Source organism: Myxocyprinus asiaticus, chromosome 4 (assembly GCF_019703515.2).
Source record: "Myxocyprinus asiaticus isolate MX2 ecotype Aquarium Trade chromosome 4, UBuf_Myxa_2, whole genome shotgun sequence".
In the NCBI taxonomy this organism is placed as follows: domain Eukaryota; kingdom Metazoa; phylum Chordata; class Actinopteri; order Cypriniformes; family Catostomidae; genus Myxocyprinus; species Myxocyprinus asiaticus.
This window is the reverse complement of record NC_059347.1, coordinates 34,379,900-34,399,699: the sequence shown is the minus strand read 5'-3', so window position 1 is coordinate 34,399,699 and position 19,800 is coordinate 34,379,900. Positions and strand designations below refer to the sequence as shown.

Here is a 19,800-nt window from a genome sequence, read left to right as displayed (position 1 = left end):
TTTGTCTCCTCAGGTGTGAATCACATCAGTATTCATGATCATCCACACCTCCTCGCATATGGCCTTTCTAACACTAAAAGTGTCTTGCAAAAGTTAAATTACTATATTGTTTTGTATGAATGAGTGATCAGGATGGTTTCACATCATTTTTGTAGCATTTAGTTCTCAAAAGTCTTGTGAACAAATGTTTAGTATGTGATATATGGCCTTATTTCAGTGACTTACAATTTTTGTTTTTTCAAAAACCACGCATAAACGTTATTTTCTCAAAAATACAAACATGTACATACATTGTTGTTCACATATTATTTTAGCCCAGTTTGTGCTGAATACAGTGTTATCAGACTTTAGCCTTTAATATGTTTTTAAGCAACTGAAAAAAGCACAAATGTCAAGGCATATCAAAACTTTTCCAGGGCCCAAAACACCCTCAGACCCCAGAGGGTTAAAGGGGGGCTCTGTCACGTATTCCCTGTTTTTTGTTTAGGCTTATGTTGAAATTCTTGTTTAGTTCCTCGTTCCTGTTAGTTTTGTAGTCCTTTTGTAGTTTCATTTTATGAATGGTTTTTCCCTGATTGGTTCCCCAGGTGTTTCTCATTCCCTTGTTTGCCCCTGTGTATTTAAGCCCTTGTTTTCCCTGTTTACTTTCAGTCTTTGCATGTATTGTTTGATGCTCTTTGCTTGGTTTCATGTGTTTCATTTCCTTATATTCTGAGTTACTTTATCTTTGTTTTATTAAAGCTGCATTTAGATCCTCATTCCTCACCTGCCTCGTCACACTCACACAACAAAATGGTGAAGAATAGTGCAGAAATTTGCAATTTGGAACACAGCTTTTGTCTTTCTTGCATGGAACACAGGTGAATTTTTGAAGATTGTCCTGGCTACTCATTTCCAAATAAAAGAAGTGAGATGGGTGCTATCAGGCACCAACATGACAAAACAAAATCATCAGAAAAGTATCTAAAAGTAGTCCACTCAACCCATGTGCTGTGTACAAAGTCTTCTGACCAAAATCTTGCCCTACACTCTAGCTCTCAAATCAAATACAGGTGCATCTCAATAAATTAGAATGTCATGGAAAAGTTCATTTATTTCAGTAATTCAACTCAAATTGTGAAACTCGTGTATTAAATAAATTCAATGCACATAGACTGAAGTAGTTTAAGTCTTTGGTTCTTTTAATTGTGATGATTTTGGCTCACATTTAACAAAAACCCACCAATTCACTATCTCAAAAAATTAGAATATGGTGACATGCCAATCAGCTAATCAACTCAAAACACCTGCAAAGGTTTCCTGAGCCTTCAAAATGGTCTCTCAGTTTGGTTCACTAGGCTACACAATCATGGGGAAGACTGCTGATCTGACAGTTGTCCAGAAGACAATCATTGACACCCTTCACAAGGAGGGTAAGCCACAAACATTCATTGCCAAAGAAGCTGGCTGTTCACAGAGTGCTGTATCCAAGCATGTTAACAGAAAGTTGAGTGGAAGGAAAAAGTGTGGAAGAAAAAGATGCACAACCAACCGAGAGAACCGCAGCCTTATGAGGATTGTCAAGCAAAATCGATTCAAGAATCTGGGTGAACTTCACAAGGAATGGACTGAGGCTGGGGTCAAGGCATCAAGAGCCACCACACACAGACGTGTCAAGGAATTTGGCTACAGTTGTCATATTCCTCTTGTTAAGCCACTCCTGAACCACAGACAACGTCAGAGGCGTCTTACCTGGGCTAAGGAGAAGAAGAACTGGACTGTTGCCCAGTGGTCCAAAGTCCTCTTTTCAGATGAGAGCAAGTTTTGTATTTCATTTGGAAACCAAGGTCCTAGAGTCTGGAGGAAGGGTGGAGAAGCTCATAGCCCAAGTTGCTTGAAGTCCAGTGTTAAGTTTCCACAGTCTGTGATGATTTGGGGTGCAATGTCATCTGCTGGTGTTGGTCCATTGTGTTTTTTGAAAACCAAAGTCACTGCACCTGTTTACCAAGACATTTTGGAGCACTTCATGCTTCCTTCTGCTGACCAGCTTTTTAAAGATGCTGATTTCATTTTCCAGCAGGATTTGGCACCTGCCCACACTGCCAAAAGCACCAAAAGTTGGTTAAATGACCATGGTGTTGGTGTGCTTGACTGGCCAGCAAACTCACCAGACCTGAACCCCATAGAGAATCTATGGGGTATTGTCAAGAGGAAAATGAGAAACAAGAGACCAAAAAATGCAGATGAGCTGAAGGCCACTGTCAAAGAAACCTGGGCTTCCATACCACCTCAGCAGTGCCACAAACTGATCACCTCCATGCCACGCCGAATTGAGGCAGTAATTAAAGCAAAAGGAGCCCCTACCAAGTATTGAGTACATATACAGTAAATGAACATACTTTCCAGAAGGCCAACAATTCACTAAAAATGTTTTTTTATTGGTCTTATGATGTATTCTAATTTGTTGAGATAGTGAATTGGTGGGTTTTTGTTAAATGTGAGCCAAAATCATCACAATTAAAAGAGCCAAAGACTTAAACTACTTCAGTCTGTGTGCACTGAATTTATTTAATACACGAGTTTCACAATTTGAGTTGAATTACTGAAATAAATGAACTTTTCCACGACATTCTAATTTATTGAGATGCACCTGTATGTGGAACATCAGGATTAATGTCAGTGACATCAAATGTCATTGGTTTGCTTGTGTCTTGTGATCAAAAAGCATTGAGGTCAAATGTGACATGTCTAAAGGTGGGATAAATGTGTCATTTTGGAGCTTGACAGCACCTGTCCCCATTCACTTACATTAAATGGAAAAGAGCAGCCAGGATATTCTTAAATATTTTGCCTTTTGTGTTCTACGGAAGAGAGTCATACAGGTCTGACTCTGGAATGACATGAATGTGAGTATATAATGACAGTTTTCATTTTTGGGTGAATTATCACTTTAATCTGTTAACTTAAACATAACTTTTAAACCTGAACTTTTGGCTTGAGTTTAAATGATTTGGTTTCACAAGAACACTAATATATTTCTTTGGCAAATCTATTGTGAATCCATTGATAATATTCTGTTCTTGTTCAAGGCTTGAGTTCCATGAAAATGGTATGTAAAAGGGTCTTTTAGAGCTCCAGCAGCTGTGGAATTCTGTTGCTAATGCGGTTGTGCGACGCACCTGTGACCCAGACGATGACAAATCATCAGACAAGTTCTAATATTAGCCTATTCAAATTTCACTTGCAGTGCTAAATATGCACCTGAATGCAGATGAAACAAGTATTTTTTTTTTTTTTTTTTAAACCTGCCTCATTAGGCTTTTCAGGCCTTTGAATAAGAAATGAGCACCAAAATGTCTTGAAAATGTTATTTACTTAATAATGGAAGAGAGAGATATGTTGAAATCATGGTTCTCTGTTCATTAGTGAGCCAAGCAAATGTAGGCGACATGCTGGTGTCTCTGGGCAGGTCTGCTGTTCAATATGCTTTGAATTAAACAACAATAATGAAATTAACAAGGGCTTTTAAAAACATTCCATGTCACATTTTTTAAATTATGCTTTCAAATGCTGGGAGCAAACAAAAGAAAATTACAACCCTGTGTTAGTGTTGCTTTTCAAACACTGCGGCTGATGAAAACTGCAAAGCAGGATGCAACAAAATACCATTTACTTGTCTCGTTCAAGCAACCTGACAAACACCTGCTATCTGCTCGGCTTCTTTTGACAGAGTTGAGTATTTTCCTCCTGCATGTCACATAGACTAAACTGTTAGTTCCCTCCTCCTCTGTCATTGGTTCTTGACCTGTGTTGGCTGTGACAGAAACAGATATGTGCTGAATTAATGATTCGGCAACTGTTGGAGAGTTTTGTGTTATCGCTGTTGGTCCTGTATTCTTTGGAATTTTAATAACCACACACTGGTGGACAAAAGTTTGGAATAATGTACAGATTTTGCTCTTATGGAAAGAAATTGGTACTTTTATTCTCCAAAGTGGCATTCAGCTGATCACAGTATATAGTCAGGACATTAATAATGTGAAAAATTACTATTAGAATTTGAAAAAAAATAAAATAAAATCATAACTTCTTTAACTACAAAGATTTCTCATCAAAACATCCTCCACGTGCAGCAATGACAGCTGTGCAGATCCTTGGCATTCTAGCTGTCAGTTTGTCCAGATACTCAAGTGTCATTTCACCCCACGCTTACTGTAGCACTTGCCATAGATGTAGCTGTCTTGTCGGGCACTTCTCATGCACCTTACAGTCTAGCTGATTCCACAAAAGCTCCATGGGGTTAAGATCCATGACACTCTTTTCCAATTGTCTGTTGTCCAATGTCTGTGTTTCTTTGCCACCTCTAACCTTTTATTTTTGTTTTTCTGTTTCAAAAGTGCCTTTTTGTTTTTTTGCAATGCTTTCCATGAGGCCTGCACCCCTGAGTCTTCTCTTTACTGTTGTACATGAAACTGGTGTTGAGCAGGTAGAATTCAATGAAGCTGTCAGCTGAGGACATGTGAGGTGTCTATTTCTCAAACTAGAGACTCTGATGTACTTATCCTCTTGTTTAGTTGTACATCTGGCCTTCCACGTCTCTTTCTGTCCTTGTTAGAGCCAGTTGTCCTTTGTCTTTGAAGACTGTAGTGTACACCTTTGTATGAAATATTCAGTTTTTTGGCAATTTCAAGCATTGTATAGCCTTCATTCCTCAAAACAATGATTGACTGACGAGTTTCTAGAGAAAGCTGTTTCTTTTTTGACATTTTTGACCTAATATTGACCTTAAGACATGCCAGTCTATTGCATACTGTGGCAACTCAAAAACAAACACAAAGACAATGTTAAGCTTCATTTAATGAACCAAATAGCTTTCAACTGTGTTTGATATAATGACAAGTGATTTTCTAGACCAAATTAGCAATTTAGCATGATCACTCAAGGATAAGGTTTTGGAGTGATGGCAGCTGGAAATGGGGCCTGTCTAGATTTGATCAAAAATTAATTTTTTCAAAAAGTGATGGTGCTGTTTCTTTACATCAGTAATGTCCTGACTATATTTGTGATCAGTTGAATGCCACTTTGGTGAATTAATGTACCAATTTCCTTCCAAAACAGTAAAATCTGTACATTATTCCAAACTTTTGGCCGCCAGTGTATATGGGTAGTTGACATGAGACACTTTTGGAAAGGTGGCATGTCCTGAGGTGTGATAAGCTGTACTCCTTATAAAATGTTTAAAAAAACATTTTGTTTATTATTATTATTATGCATGCAGCTTTTATGACATTCTGCATGGATTATTTGCACTTGTCACACCACAGGTGCATTAAAAATGAGCCTTGTAATGGCAAAAAGTAGATGGTAAAAAATGTAATGGTGCACTCAATATTTTCCCCATTAAAAAAGTTTTACTCCTGAAGAAATCAATTGTAGTTTTGAGACGTATGTATAAAATCATGACTTTTTTAGTCATAGACACACTCTAGTTTTATCAGTTACCTTATAAAAGCTGGGGCAGTGGCACCCTCATGGGGGCTGCCATTTTAGAATCACATACACAGCTGAATACTACTCATTCTCAGTGACCATCTTGTTATTGGGCATTTTCACTCTTTGATTAAATTAATCATGGCTGATTGTGAAAAGTGAATTTCTGCAATGGCATCTGTAACTGAAAACTATTGATTTTGAATGATGCTGCATCCACACTACTAGGTGTCACTGTAAGTCCAAGAACACAGAAGGAGATTTTAGTCAGCATGTTAGTTTCAGTCACCATTCACATTCAATGCATCTTTTTTTTTTTTCATACAAAGTGAACGGTGACTGAGGCTGTCATTTTGCCTTTTGTGTTCCATGGAAGACAGATGGTCAAATGGGTGTGGAACAACATGTGGGTGAGGAAATAATGACATATTAAAACATTTTGGGTGAACTATACCTTTAAAGCTAATGGTGACAATTTAAGGCCAAAGTACTGGATTGCTGATTGCTCCGCGCACAGTATGTGTGATGTAAATTTAATCATAATCAGTCCGCGCGGCCTGACCATGCGTCGGCCAGATATTCTCGACTCGCTGACACGGTCACCGTCTGTGCGCATCATCGGTGGACTCATTCATCTTCTAGGCATATGCATAAAAGTCACTTTAAAGGGCCAGTAAAAGGGGTTTAACATAAAAAAGAAAAACTTTGATCCAATGACCGATGGTAGAATTGCTGTTATGAGTACAGGTCAGTCTGAGGCATTCTGTGATCTCTGTTGTGTATTGATGTCCAGCTTCAACATATCAGCCAGAGGTTTCCCACTTTTAACTTGGTACCTTCCCCTGACACTCTATTAGAAACTCAGTAGGGATTCTGGTGGGTGGCACTTTTTTCTTTGCAACTGTTGTTTCTTTGCAACTAGATTCAAGGGATAGTTCACCCAAAAATAAAAATTCTGTCGTTATTTACAAACCCTCATGTTGTTTCAAACCTGTATGGCTTTTTTCCTCAGTGTAATAAAAAGGGAGATGAAAGGAAGAATGCTTAGTCTCATTCACTTTACCGTGGTCAAAAGATAATTCTGAAGTTAGGCTAAAATTCTGTCTAGTTTTTTTGTTCCATGGAGGAAAGAAAGTGTTTGGAACAACATGGGGGCGAGTAAAAGATGGGGTGAACTATCCCCAGAGTTGGCCACTGCTATTAAAATGAATGGGAGAAATTGGAACGGATGTAGGAAAGGAGTCCCATCTTTCAGACAAATGAGCCAATCACCTTTTACATACAGACATCATCAGTCAACTCGAGAACGTGCAAGCCTGAAAAATAATGTTTATTTTTTTTAGCGTGATCTGTGCCAAAAGCGCAATTTACGATACCATTGTTGTCAGATTTTACTGCTGATTTTATTAATGTTCTTTGATCATAATCTAGACCAACTGTTTTGGAGATTTCTGTCTTTCCCCATTCAAGTAGATAGAAGCTGTACTTTTATGCCACTTGTTAAATTTGAAAATAGCTACCCAGCCTGCCCGAGAGCGTTCCAGAGATGGCCACCGAGTGGACTGACTTGCCTTGAAAGAGACTTTGCTATCCCTTTACAAATGGAAACAGGTCCATGTATAATATTACCATTGTAATGTGACCATATGGCAATACATTAATTGATTGGGAAAATAGATGAGGACAACAGTGGATTGCCACTTGCATTTTTTGGTTTAAATTGTACAGCAGACAGATGCCCCCAAACAATGTTTGAGTCAAGCTTTATGTCTGTGTACAGTATTTTAAAGAGAAAAAATGTTATTTTATGTTCTCTGTGTAAATGCATGCTTGTGTGTTTTGGGAAATAAAAGAGATTTTATCTTTAAATGTGCTAGAGAGGACTAGATGCTCTGTTTGATGTGAATGTTTGTTCATGTCTGAAATTCTCTATCTGAATTTATGGGTTGCAGCATTTCCTTCAAACAGAGAATGAAATAGAGAGACTTAGCATTTGCCTCTGTAAAAGACAAAAAACCACAAAGACAAAAAATGATGTTCCTTGAACCATAGTGATAAAGACACTTGCAGTTTCAAGACATTTCGAGGGAAAGAGACAGCAGCGTGAGGAACAATTGGAGCTTCTTGTCCTCTGATAAACAAAATAAATGTCTGCTTTAAAGTTCACTCTGGCACTGGAAGCGCCATACTTTAGTAGAAATGCCTAGCTTGACTTCAATTTGACTTTGTTTGGCATCAGGTTGACTTTAGTTTTGCTTAGTTCTTGTGTCAGATCTGAATGCTCTTTGGGAATGTTCTTACACTATACTGTCATTTTGTTGGACCTGTGTTTGCTCAGAAGGGAAGGAGGTTCAAACAAAAGCGGGAAATGGGAAACCTCAGCAATGCTGAAGCTCACACACATACACACAAACAATATCCGGGTATACACACACCACACTTGCACTGTTTTGTTCTCTCTCTCTGTTCTGTCTAAATAGTATTGTTTGTCTGGTTGTTTTTCAGCTCATTTTAGAGAACATCACTGATTCCAATTTTAAGTACAGTGTGTGCATTTCTATATTTTAAGAGTAAATCTGTTTGTTGTTAGAGTCATGGCCCAGGGGGTTGTGCATCTGCTCATGACACATATTAGTCATTGCCCTTACAGGGACACAGGTTTGAATCCTGAAATTTACAGTGGTGGCCAAAAATTGGCATAAAAAATATTGGCACCCTTGGTAAATATGAGCAAAGAAGGCTTTGAAAACAAGTCTGCATTGTTTATCTTTTTGATCTTTAATTAAAAAAATCACAAAAATCTAACTTTTAAGTGAAGTAAAACAATTGAAACGGGAAATATCTCATTATTAAATAAATATTTTTCTCCAAAACACATTGGCCATAATTATTGTCACTCTTTTATTCAGCCTCCCTTTGCCAAGATAATAGCTCTGAGTCTTCTCTTATAATGCGTAATGTGGTTGGAGAACACCTAGCAAGGGATCTGAGACTATTCCTCTATTCAGAATCTCTACAGATCCTTCAAATTCAGAGGTCCATGTTGGTGGACACTCCTCTTCAGTTTGCACCACACATTTTCTATGGGGTTCAGGTCTGGGGACTGGGAAGGCCATGGCAGAACCTTGATTTTGTGGTCAGTGAACCATTTTTGTGTTGATTTTGATGTTTGTGTTGGATCATTGTCCTGCTGTAAGATCCATCCAGGGCCCATTGTAAGCTTTCTGGCAGAGGCAGCCAGGTTTTTATTTTTTATCTGTTGGTATTTGATAGAGTCTGTGATGCCATGTATCCGAACAAGATGTCCAGGACCTCTGGCAGAAAAACAGCCCCACAACATTAAAGATGCAGCACCACATTTAACCGTGGGCATTGGATACTTCATCTCTGTGTACGCCAAACCCATCTCTGGTGTTTGCTGTCAAAAAGCTCTTTTTTTGTTTTTGTTTTGTTTCATCTGACCATAGAACCCAGTCGCATTTGAAGTTCCAGTAGTGTCTGGCAAATTGAAGATGCTTGAGTTTGTTGTTGGATTAGAGCAGAGGCTTTTTTTCTTGAAACCCTCCCAAACAACTTGTGGTGATGTTGGTGATGTCTGATATATTTTTTGAGACTTTCTGACTCCAAGATCCAACTAGTTTCTGCAATTCTCCAGCTGTGATCCTTGGAGATTCTTTGGCCACTTGAACCATCCTCCTGCTGTGTGTGGAGACAATATAGACAAACGTCCTTTTCCAGGCCGATTCTGAAGATCTCCAGTGGATTGGAACTTGTAAATTATTGCCCTGATGGTGAAAATGGGCATTTTCAATGCTTTGGCTATTTTCTTATAGCCACTTCCCATTTTGTGAAACTCAAAATCATTTTGCCACACATCAGAACTATGTCCTTTAGTCTAACCTACTGTGATTGATGATTAAAGGAATTTGGCCTGTGTGTTACCTCCATATTTATACCCCTGTGAAACAGGAAGTCATGGCTGAACAATTTCATGTTCCTAGTCACCCAGGTGCACTAAAATGTTTTAAATATGAATGGGAATATACTTCAGATATATTTTACTTGTAAGAATTTCTAGGGGAGCCAATAATTGTGGCCAACGTGTTTTGGAGAAAAATATTTATTTAATGAGATTTCCCCTCTTTCAATTGTTTTCTTCAATTAAAGGTTAGATTTTTGTGAATTTTTTGAATGAAAGATCAAAAGAATAAACAATGCAGATTTATTTTTTCATAGCCTTCTTTGCTAATATTTACCAAGGTACCAATATTTTTGGCCACCACTGTATGTGGCAACACATAGTATTCCTTACATTAAGTCTGCAAATTGAGAAAATCATAAAAAATAAAAATAAAACAATCTCAAATTACCCACCAGTTACAAATGTACCAGCGGTTGGAGGCGTAAAAAGGAAGTGACGGGATGATGGTACATCAAACAAAGTGTTTATTCCACAAGAGTGCAAAATTGGTGGTGTTCCAGTGATGTGTGAGAGACAAATAATCCAAGAATATATATACAACTGCCGGTACATTTGTAACAGTTGGTGTTAGAAGTTTTTGTACCACTGAGGTGACGTGGAGATTCCTGTTTTGTTGCCATTCCACCAAAGACAAGGTTTCAGCCTGAGGAAGGCACCACTCCAGATGTGGACCAGAGGTCTATGGAAGGGGGCCCAGAGGATAGAGTGCAGCCTGCGATTGTTCCTGCTACTGGAGCGGATGCTGCAGTTGCTGCTCTTGCGCAGATGTTCAATTCCTTCATGGAGTACCAGAAGGAGCATGACGATCGGTAGGAGAGAGAGAGACAGTTTGACGAGAGCAACATTACAAAGTTCTCAGTCACCAGGTTGCCCAGATTCAGCTTTACATGGAGCGTACCCGTCTTGGAGCCGGCTCCGATAAACCAGTACCTAGGGTGATCGACCACAAGTCACAACTAGCGAGACTGGATGACATGGACGATATTGAACATTACTTATTGACTTGAGAGACTGGCAGAGGTTTACCAGTGGCCTAAAGAAGACTGGGCCATACACCTCATATCATTGCTTACGGGTAAGGCCAGGTGTGCATTTGTTGCAATGGAGCCTTTACAAACACAGGACTGTGATCAAGTTAATGAAAGCCATACTGAAGAATTATGAGATCAATTCTGAGACATTCAGACTGACGTTTCGTACCCTGAGTACCCCTTCTGATAAATCGCCACAAGAACTTTACACCCGACTAAAGGATCTATTCTGCAAGTGGATCCAGCACTCCAGAAGCACTAAGGAGGACATTATGGAGGCCCTGGTGCTAGAACAGTTCCTGCGAGTCTTGTATCCAGAAGTGAGGACTTAGGTCAAAGAGCATGGGCCAGCTACTTCTGCCAAAGCTGCTAAACTGGTGGAGGAATACATCACAGCCCGAAAAGGAGCAGAAAACTTCCACTATGCAGGCAGCTTGCCTTTGGCCAGAAGTAAGTCTGAGGGAGCTGGGGGGTGTTCAAACTCTCAGTCTAAACCTAAAATACACATGTTAAAGCCACTACACCTGATACAACCTCACAAATTGTAGCTAGGGTAGATGTTGTGTGTTTTCACTGTGGTCAGCCAGGACACACTAGACCTCTTTGCCCCCAAAACAGCCAGTCTTTGTTACGTTCCTCATTCAGATCAGTCATCACCCATAAAATGCAACTCACAACCTGTAGTATCTGTCCTGTTAAATGGTAAACCAGTTTTAGCCTTGGTGGACACTGGTTGTACGTACACTCTAGTTCAGAGCAGGTATGTGACCAGTGAAGACTGGTGCGACACTGAGACAGTTACTGTTTGTTGTGTGCTTGACGATAACACTCCATTGCCTACAGCTAAGGTTTATATTGAAGTGTTGAATCAGTCATATCTCATGAAATTTGGAATTGCTGAGACTCTCCCCATCCCATTTTGCTTGGCACAGATTTGCCCATGTTGGCTGAGTTAGTGCAGGAGACAGCATGGTGTGGGGTAGTGACGAGGTCTCCGTTAAAACAAACCCCTAGATGTCCGGAGGGAGAGCTACATACAAGCCAAACAAAAAGAACATACTCACCTATGTGAGATGAGGGAGAAACTGCAACAGACCACCACACTAGCACGAGAGAATCTGCTACAGTCCCAAGCACAACAGAAGCAGTGGTATGATAAAGAAGCTAGAGCACGTAGCTTCGAGCCCGGTGAAGAGGTCCTGTTACTACTGCCAATATCAGAGAATAAACTGTTAGTGAAGTGGTGAGGCCCATACCAAGTGAAAAGAAAAGAAGGTCCAGTGACTTACGAGATCGAAATTCCCTCTCAAAGCCAACCTCTACAGACATTCTACGTTAACATGCTGAAGAAATGGCATTCACGTGTACCTTCAGTGGAACCAGACAAGGGCATTGATGTTGCCATGCTGGTGAGAGCCATGGAGGGAGAGGAAGAAGTAGAGGAGCAGTACTTACCCATGTGTCTGAGTGACTGTAAACTGAATTTAGAGCACGTAGCTGAGGAGCAGCTGCTACAATGCTTACCTGATCAGCTCTTCATTGATACACCTGGCAGGACAGAACTGGTCAACCACTCTATCGTCCTCAAAGACTCAAAACCCATCTGCCAGCCAGTGTATCAAGTGCCAGAGAGACTACAACTTGTCATGAAAGAGGAACTGGTAACCATGCAACAACTGGGAGTGATTGAGCCATCTACGAGTGAGTGGAGCAGTCCCATAGTGCTGGTGCCAAAAAAGGATGGTACCCTAAGGTTCTAATTGGACTTCCGTAAGTTGAACAGCATCAGAAAATTTGATCCTTATCCTATACCACGAGTGGATGAACTGGTGGAAAGGTTTGGAAGGGCGAAGTACCTCAGCATGCTGGATTTGTGTAAGGGATACTGGCAGGTGCCACTGAAACCAGAATGCAAGGAGTATACTGCCTTCAGAACCCCTTTTGGCCATTTCCAGTTCCGCGTCCTTCCGATTGGGCTCCATGGGGCCCCTGCAACTTTTCAGAGGATGATTGATCAGATCCTCCATGATACAGAGGAGTACGCTGCAGCTTACCTGGATGACATCATTATCTTCAGCCAGAGCTGGCAAGAGCAACATCAACATCTTAAGGAGGTGTTGACTTGAATTAAAACTGCAGGACTGACCTTCAGGCCTGACAAGTGTGCCAGAAATCAGAAACCCAATACCTTGGATTTGTGCTGGGTCACTGGGTGATCCGACTACAGGTTGGGAAGGTGGAGGCCATCAAGGGTGCGGAGCGGCCTGTTACTAAAAAGCAGGCCGGACCTTTCCTGGGACTCGTTGACTGGTATCTGAAGTTTATTCCCAATTTCTCAGCCTGGGCAGTAGCTCTAACGAACTTGACTAAAAAGAGACAGCCAAGACTTAAAGAATGCTTTATGTCAGAAGCCAGTTCTCCAGAGTCCTGACTTAAACTATTTACAGTACAGACTGATGCTTCGCAGCAGGGCATTGGTGCAGTACTGCTACAAGAGGAACAAGGACAGCTTAAGCCAGTCGTCTACATCAGTAGGAAGCTCCTTCCCCATGAGACCAACTATTCTACAGTAGAGAAGGAGTGCTTGGCTGTTAAGTGGGCCTTGGACTCTTTAAGGTACTATTTGCTTGGGCGGAAATTCTGCTTAGAAACTGACCACCGAGCACTGGCCTGGTTAGGCCGGATGAGAGACACTAATGCTCTGACTACCAGGTGGTTTCTGGCCATACATCTGTTTGACTTTGAGATACTGTACAGGTCAGGGTCGCAAAATGCGGATGCACTGCGGACTTTCTCTCGAGGATACCGCAGGCGGAGTCTGGAGAGGGAGGGGGAAATGTCACAGTGAGACCCTGTGACTAGAGACTTTTATTATGAAAGGACTCTTATTATGACACCAGTCTGTGAACATACATCAACATACATACACTTCCTGTTGTAACACCAAACATTCATCATCTGTTTTGCACTGTTAATTATGTTAAGGAAATGAACAAGACAAGTATTCATGGTAAATGTTTATTTCTTTATTTCCATATATCCACTTACATATACATTACCTTTCAAAAGTTTAGGGTCACTTACTCATTCTTTATTTTTTCACATTTTAGAATAAGAGTAAAGTCATCACAACTATGGAAATAATAGAAAATAATAAATAAAAAAATAATAGAAATGGAAATATGAGAATTATGTTGTGACTAAAAAAATCCAAAATATATCAAAACTATGTTATATTTTAGCATCTTCAAAGTGGCCACACTTTGCTTAGATTTTGTAGAAATGTTCTCTTGGCATTTTCTCAACCAACTTCTTGAGGTATCACCCTGGGATGCTTTTTAAACAGTATTGAAGGAGTTCCCATCTATATGCTGGGCATTTAGTGACTGTTTTCCTTAATTATTCGGTCCAAGTCATCCATTTAAAAAAAAGAAATTTGTCTACAAAACTAATTTCAAACATTTAAGCATACGCCTTCAGATCAAAAGGTTTTTAAGATCATGAGAAAAATTTCAGGCAAGCGACCCCAAACTTTTGAACGGTAGTGTATAAACCATTATACTTACGTACTGGAACATCTTCTCAATTCCAAACAGTCAAAACCTGATCACAGTGAATGCCACCATTTTAAGTTCTCATTCCCGCTGACAGAAGACACAGTTCATTGTCTAATGTATGTATGTATGGGGGGGGGGAGGGTGTACTTTGTATTTCCTGTGTTAAACATTATGTTAAGGATTAATAATTTATTGATTATTTTTATTTAAAATACTTATGTTGTATTATAAGTTTACCTTGATGTTACTGTTATATTGCATTTATTTGTCTTTATTTTCTTTATTACCTTTAATTTCTAAAATGGTTTAGTCCAAGTACGAGGGGCTTGGCCTTTTTAAGGGCACTCCTCAGAACTGTTGGTTGCTCCTTGAGTGAGTTGGAGTGTGGAGTTGAGTTTGTAGAGTGTGATTCTTGTGTTTTGGGTCAATTTTCTGGCATAGCCAAAACAACCTCATTGTAAATATTTTACATTATTTTGTACAGTTTACTTTTGCTAATATTTTTTGGATTTTTGTATATATATTCTTGGATTATTCGTCTCTCAATGTAAATATCTTTGCACATCACTGGGACACCACCATTTTTGCACTCTTGTGGAATAAACACTCTGGAATTATACCATCATCCCGTGACTTCCTTTTTATGCCTCCAACCACCGGTATATTTGTAACACCACCATTGACAGGTGTGGCACAAAATTAATTTTTCCTGGACTGTTGTTCACTAATCAATCTCCAGCGCCACAGCAAAAGAAATTACGTTTTACCCAAGTTTTGAGCTTGAAGTTTGAATATGATGAGATAAAGAACACGTACCGCGAAATAACGTCAAAACAACACGTCTTTCTATTGCACTGTTTGTTAAGTGCGCTCAAAAAACAAACAAACTGCACAGTCTGATTCACAAACAGATGAGTCTTATGATCTGATTCTTTTGGTGAATCAAAAGACTCATCAGCATGACAGTCTTTGTCATGTCAGAAACAAGAACCATTTTGTTCATTTAAAGGCTCTTGAAACTTAAATCAGCCATTACACCTGTTGTTCATTTGACAACGTTAAGTAAAGATACACATTTGCATTTAAGAAAAATAATTTTAAGCATTAAAATATATTTCCAAAATAGTATATAAATATAAATATACTATATCATACACCTACACATTTTTTTTCTCTGTATGTGCATGTGTGGGATAAAGATGATCTAGTCTAGTTTTTGTGTGATGAGTCATTCTTCCTCTCTTTCCCTCTCTTTTTCTGACCACTGGCTTAAATGTTACATTAGTCTCAGTAGGTTTTAATTGGCCTCATTAAGTTGTTGAATTGATTAATTAAGTGGTGTGTCTCTCTGTGTGCTCAGCCTCTCTGTTTCCCATCGAGATCTCTGCTGTGAGGAGAGACCATGAGTTTCTGGATCAGGACTCACTCAAGGCACTGTGCAGGTGAGAAAACATTGCTTATTCACTGGAGTATTAATTAAAGCTTTTTCACATATTCCATACTACACAACATGGCTTTCTAGTCTGAGGACATGAGTTTCATTCTCGCTGTACCTGACTGTACCCATGGCATTTATCATGGTAAAATATTATAATTTACAGTAATTGCCTGAGTAAGTTATGATCAGTGTTTTTATAACATACATTTAATATTTGAATCCTCTGTCATAGAAGGGCATATCTCATTTTCTTTTGTCTCTCAGTACTCATCAGTATTCACCGTGTAGATGGGTTGCTTGTGTCAGCAGGCTTCATTGTTTTGTGTTTCCTTTTTATTCTGAATTTCTTTGTACAGACATTTTTTTTTTTCTTTTTTTTTCTGTTCACCCTTCCATGTGGAATAAGTGATTAAGTGACCGGTCATGCCTGCACAAGTCATGGAGTGAATAGCCTTTTCTAAAAGATAGCAAATAAACAGAAAGGAGAAAATTACTTTTCCCAGGGTGCAACTGCTGTACTGGTCTTAGGGCAATAGAAGAAGAGAGAGATGGAGAGAGATAGAGAGGGAATATGCCATCTGTCCCAGAGTGGCTAGTTATACACCGTATGTACCGCTTGGCTGGTAGGTACTTTATAGAGAAAAAACATCAGGCCAGCCCTATAAATTAAGAAAATTGAAACACACACACAAAGCTGAGTCTGAAATAATGGAACTCTAAATCATTTGCATGGAAACATGTACATAGATATTTACATTTAAAGCTGTGTTGAAAAGGAATCTGGGTTTTGTGTAGTCATAGATTATATTGAATATCGCCCAGAGATTATTGGCTAAGGAAACAATTTTGAAAAGAGTTGTTGTTGTTTTTGCTCTTCTTTAGGTTTTTAGGCACAGAAATTACACACTTCATCTTTTAAGTTATATATACAGTATATTTAGCCTTTTCTTGGCTAAGCCGTTGGCTTTTACTACAACAGCAATATAAAAATCAATCTCCTTTTGCAGAATTACTACTCAAATTCCTTTGAATGCATTCTGGCCTTGTTCTGTTAGTGAGCTGATGAGCTCATCTGTTCATCTTTCAGCTGCAGCAGGTTACTAGTGCACTTAAAGATCCCTGACTCTCTCTGTGAAGTGGCTTCGTGCAGAGTATGCCTCGCCGCCTGAGCAAATACTGTCTGTGGCCATGTTGGCAAGTAGCTTTTAGACGAAATTGACTACCAAATATACCTCTGCAAAAATACTGAGGTGAACTTTCATGCTGTCAGTCAGCTGTTTATTGGAATCCAGTAAGAGCTTCATTAATCCTGTACATCAAGTGATTTCTAGGACAATGGCTTAAAAAAAAAAAAAAAAAAAAATATATATATATATTACTGTGGCAGTTGACCATACTCACTTGTATAACTGTAAAACATATTTAGAGTAAAGCTGTGGCTTAGCAGTCGCCGCTATATTCAGACTGTGGTGTTCCTTCAGGAGCGTTTCAAACCCATGTTGTTTACTTATCCCATTCTTTCTCCCCAATAATTTCCTGTTCCCTTACTACTGTCTCTGTTAAAAAAAAGTGTTAAAAACAAGAAAATGAAGCACATTTGGACCTCAGATGCTTTTGCATTCTGATGGTCTTGAGTGCCTCCCTGCTGTGAGACGAAAAGTCTAATGAGACGAAAAGCCATCTTTTCCATAATAAACCAAAACTGCACATGAAGAATCACAAGCCCATATAAACTTTTTGAGATTTCCTCTTTCAGCTATTTAAAACCCATGTTTTTCTTTTACTTTTATTTAGATGACTGGACTTCTTGTGAAATCCAGTAAAAGGAAAAACAAGTGTTTAGAAAGGCTAAAAAGATGCAGTCTCATGCATTGTGATTCCTCGTTTGCAGTTTTTGTTTGGTCACCATTCTGAAGAAATTTCAGAATTTCTTTTCCGCCCAAGAATTGACTATCACATTGACAAATTTGCTGTCTAATGATTTTTACAATGAAAAAGTATAGAGCAGGGGTTGGCAACCTTTTTGACGTGGTGTGCCATTTTTTATTTTCATAGTCAATGGCTGTGCCAAAGCACATGTTTGTGATTTGTATCTGAAATTTGAGTCCATTTGTGATTTTGTTTTTTGTTTGTTTTTTTTTTTTTTTTTTTTTGTGTGCATTTTTCTAATTTAATCGTTTATTTTTCATTACAAATTATATTATCAACATAACAGTTTGAGTAAAAAATTTTGCAAAACCCAATGATGATGATACAATCATGATTCATGAGTCTGTCCTCTGCACTTCAATAACTGTCTGGTTTGGTTCAGCTACGAAATCAGACATCAGAAGACTACAAAGGACAGTTCAGACTGCTGAGAGGATTATTGGTTGCCCCCTGCCCCCCCTTCAAGAACTAAACACTTCCAGAGTGAGGAAAAAGGCTGGAAAAATCACTCTGGACTCCACGCACCCTGACCACTACCTTTTTGAACTGTTGCCTTCTGGCCGACGCTTCAGAGCTCTGAGCACCAGAACCATCAGGCACAAGAACAGTTTTTTCCCCCAGGCTATCCATCTCATGAATAGTTAAATTGCCCCATTGAGCAATAACTATATGCAATACACAGTTTAGTCTTTCTTATATTTATCCAACACATCCAACCTCTTCTGCCATTTCATTCCTCTGAGAAAAAAACAAAAAAAAAAAAACAAAACATTTGCACTGTACATAAGAGTGTATTAGATTTGCACTACCCATATGTATGTGTGTATGTATGTGTGTGTCTGTACGTATGTGTATAATTCGTTTTTCTTTTTTATTATCTATGTCTTGCTGCTGTTTTTGTATTGTTTTTGTATTGTTGTACACTAGAAGCTCCTGTCACCAAGACAAATTCCTTGTATGTGTAAGCATACTTGGCAATAAATCTGATTCTGATTCTGCATGTGAATTTTCACAGAGCATGTAAAAAAGGCCATTGTTATTATTTCACTCATATTTTTTTCTTTTTTTTTTTTTTTTTTATTAGTCCTATTTTTACAGTCCTAATCTGGTCCGCATACAGCATCCTCCAGATCACTCAATCAGCATTCAGAAAGTGACGCGCTGAGATCAGTTCCACCCCTAAGCTGAGTTGAGCTGAACGGGATGCAGATGGATGCAAGTGTATTCCTAATACAATTTGTCTTTGCTGAAAGATGTGTGCATGACTATTAAAAAAAAACCCACAAACATACCCGCATATATGTATATGCATAATCAAGCAAACTAAGCTGCACTACATTATTGTATTGAGTGTGGTTACAACAAATGGGTTATTCTCGAACTCCATCAGTTCTACATTGCTGTCTCTTACCGGACACCCCATAGCGGGTGTGTTATCCACCAGCCTATAAAATATAAATGGGACAAACCATTTTTCATGTCTTGTGAAAGTGCTTTATTGAAAGAAAATCTGTCCTTTTGTACAAAATGAGTTAACACAGTTAATATCACAAATTTGCTCATTTGATTACCGATAATTAAATTGTGTGGAATATATTACTTATGTCATACTTTTTTCAAAATCACGCAGAGGGGTAATCACTAGTACGCAAGCAACAGCGAGAGAGGAGCAGGCTATTTTATTTATATGAAGTTTTTCACACATGCATTCCAGTCTACATCTTGATGTAATCCTTCCTCATGATCACATTTTCATCAGCTGAATGGGAGACTAAACACTAATAAAGTGTGACGAGACTCGCGCTGGACATGCAAGCCATTCACACATCTCAAGCCAATCAACTATTTAGCTGTATTCGGTGAATCGCACCTCCAAAATCCTAAAACTTTATATCCAGGTTTAATTTATATTTTGAATAGACTCAGATTTTTGAACCCCACGATATGAGTTTATGTTCTCTTTTAATTGTTTAATATAATTTTGTGTGTGACCGTGGTTTAAGGAGGGTGTACCTGTATGCTGGTTTAGAAACCTCAAGGATTAATAGTGGCGTTTTCCTTATTACATCACGTGTTGTTCCGAATGCAAAAAGAAACAAATGAAACACAGAATGTAGGCTGTCATCCACGCAGCCTGACCGAATTAAAGCAGGCATGTTTACTCGCACGATTAACCAAAAGTGAAGCGCTGCCGGCTAGTGATGTGTGAATGGCTTGCACATGCTGCACGAGTCTGTTGGGTATACTGCAGTCTCGTCACATTTTATCTTTTTGTTTAGTCTCCCATTCAGCTCATGAAAACACGCTGTGTGATCATGAGGAAGGATTACATCAAGATGTAGATTGGAATACAGGTGCAGAATTTATACAAATAAAATAGTCTACCCCTCTCTT

General features: G+C 39.0%; 1 protein-coding gene across 4 annotated transcripts in view; it reads left to right on the top strand.

Moving 5' to 3' along the window:
- Window positions 1-19,800, top strand: part of LOC127435343 (stAR-related lipid transfer protein 13-like) — a 110,631-nt gene that overhangs the window by 56,685 nt on the left and 34,146 nt on the right. For all 4 annotated transcript variants that reach the window (XM_051688784.1, XM_051688777.1, XM_051688770.1 and 1 more), the window contains one exon: window positions 15,400-15,481. In XM_051688784.1, the coding sequence (XP_051544744.1) occupies window positions 15,400-15,481 (82 nt within the window). The remainder of the gene's footprint in view (window positions 1-15,399; window positions 15,482-19,800) is intronic.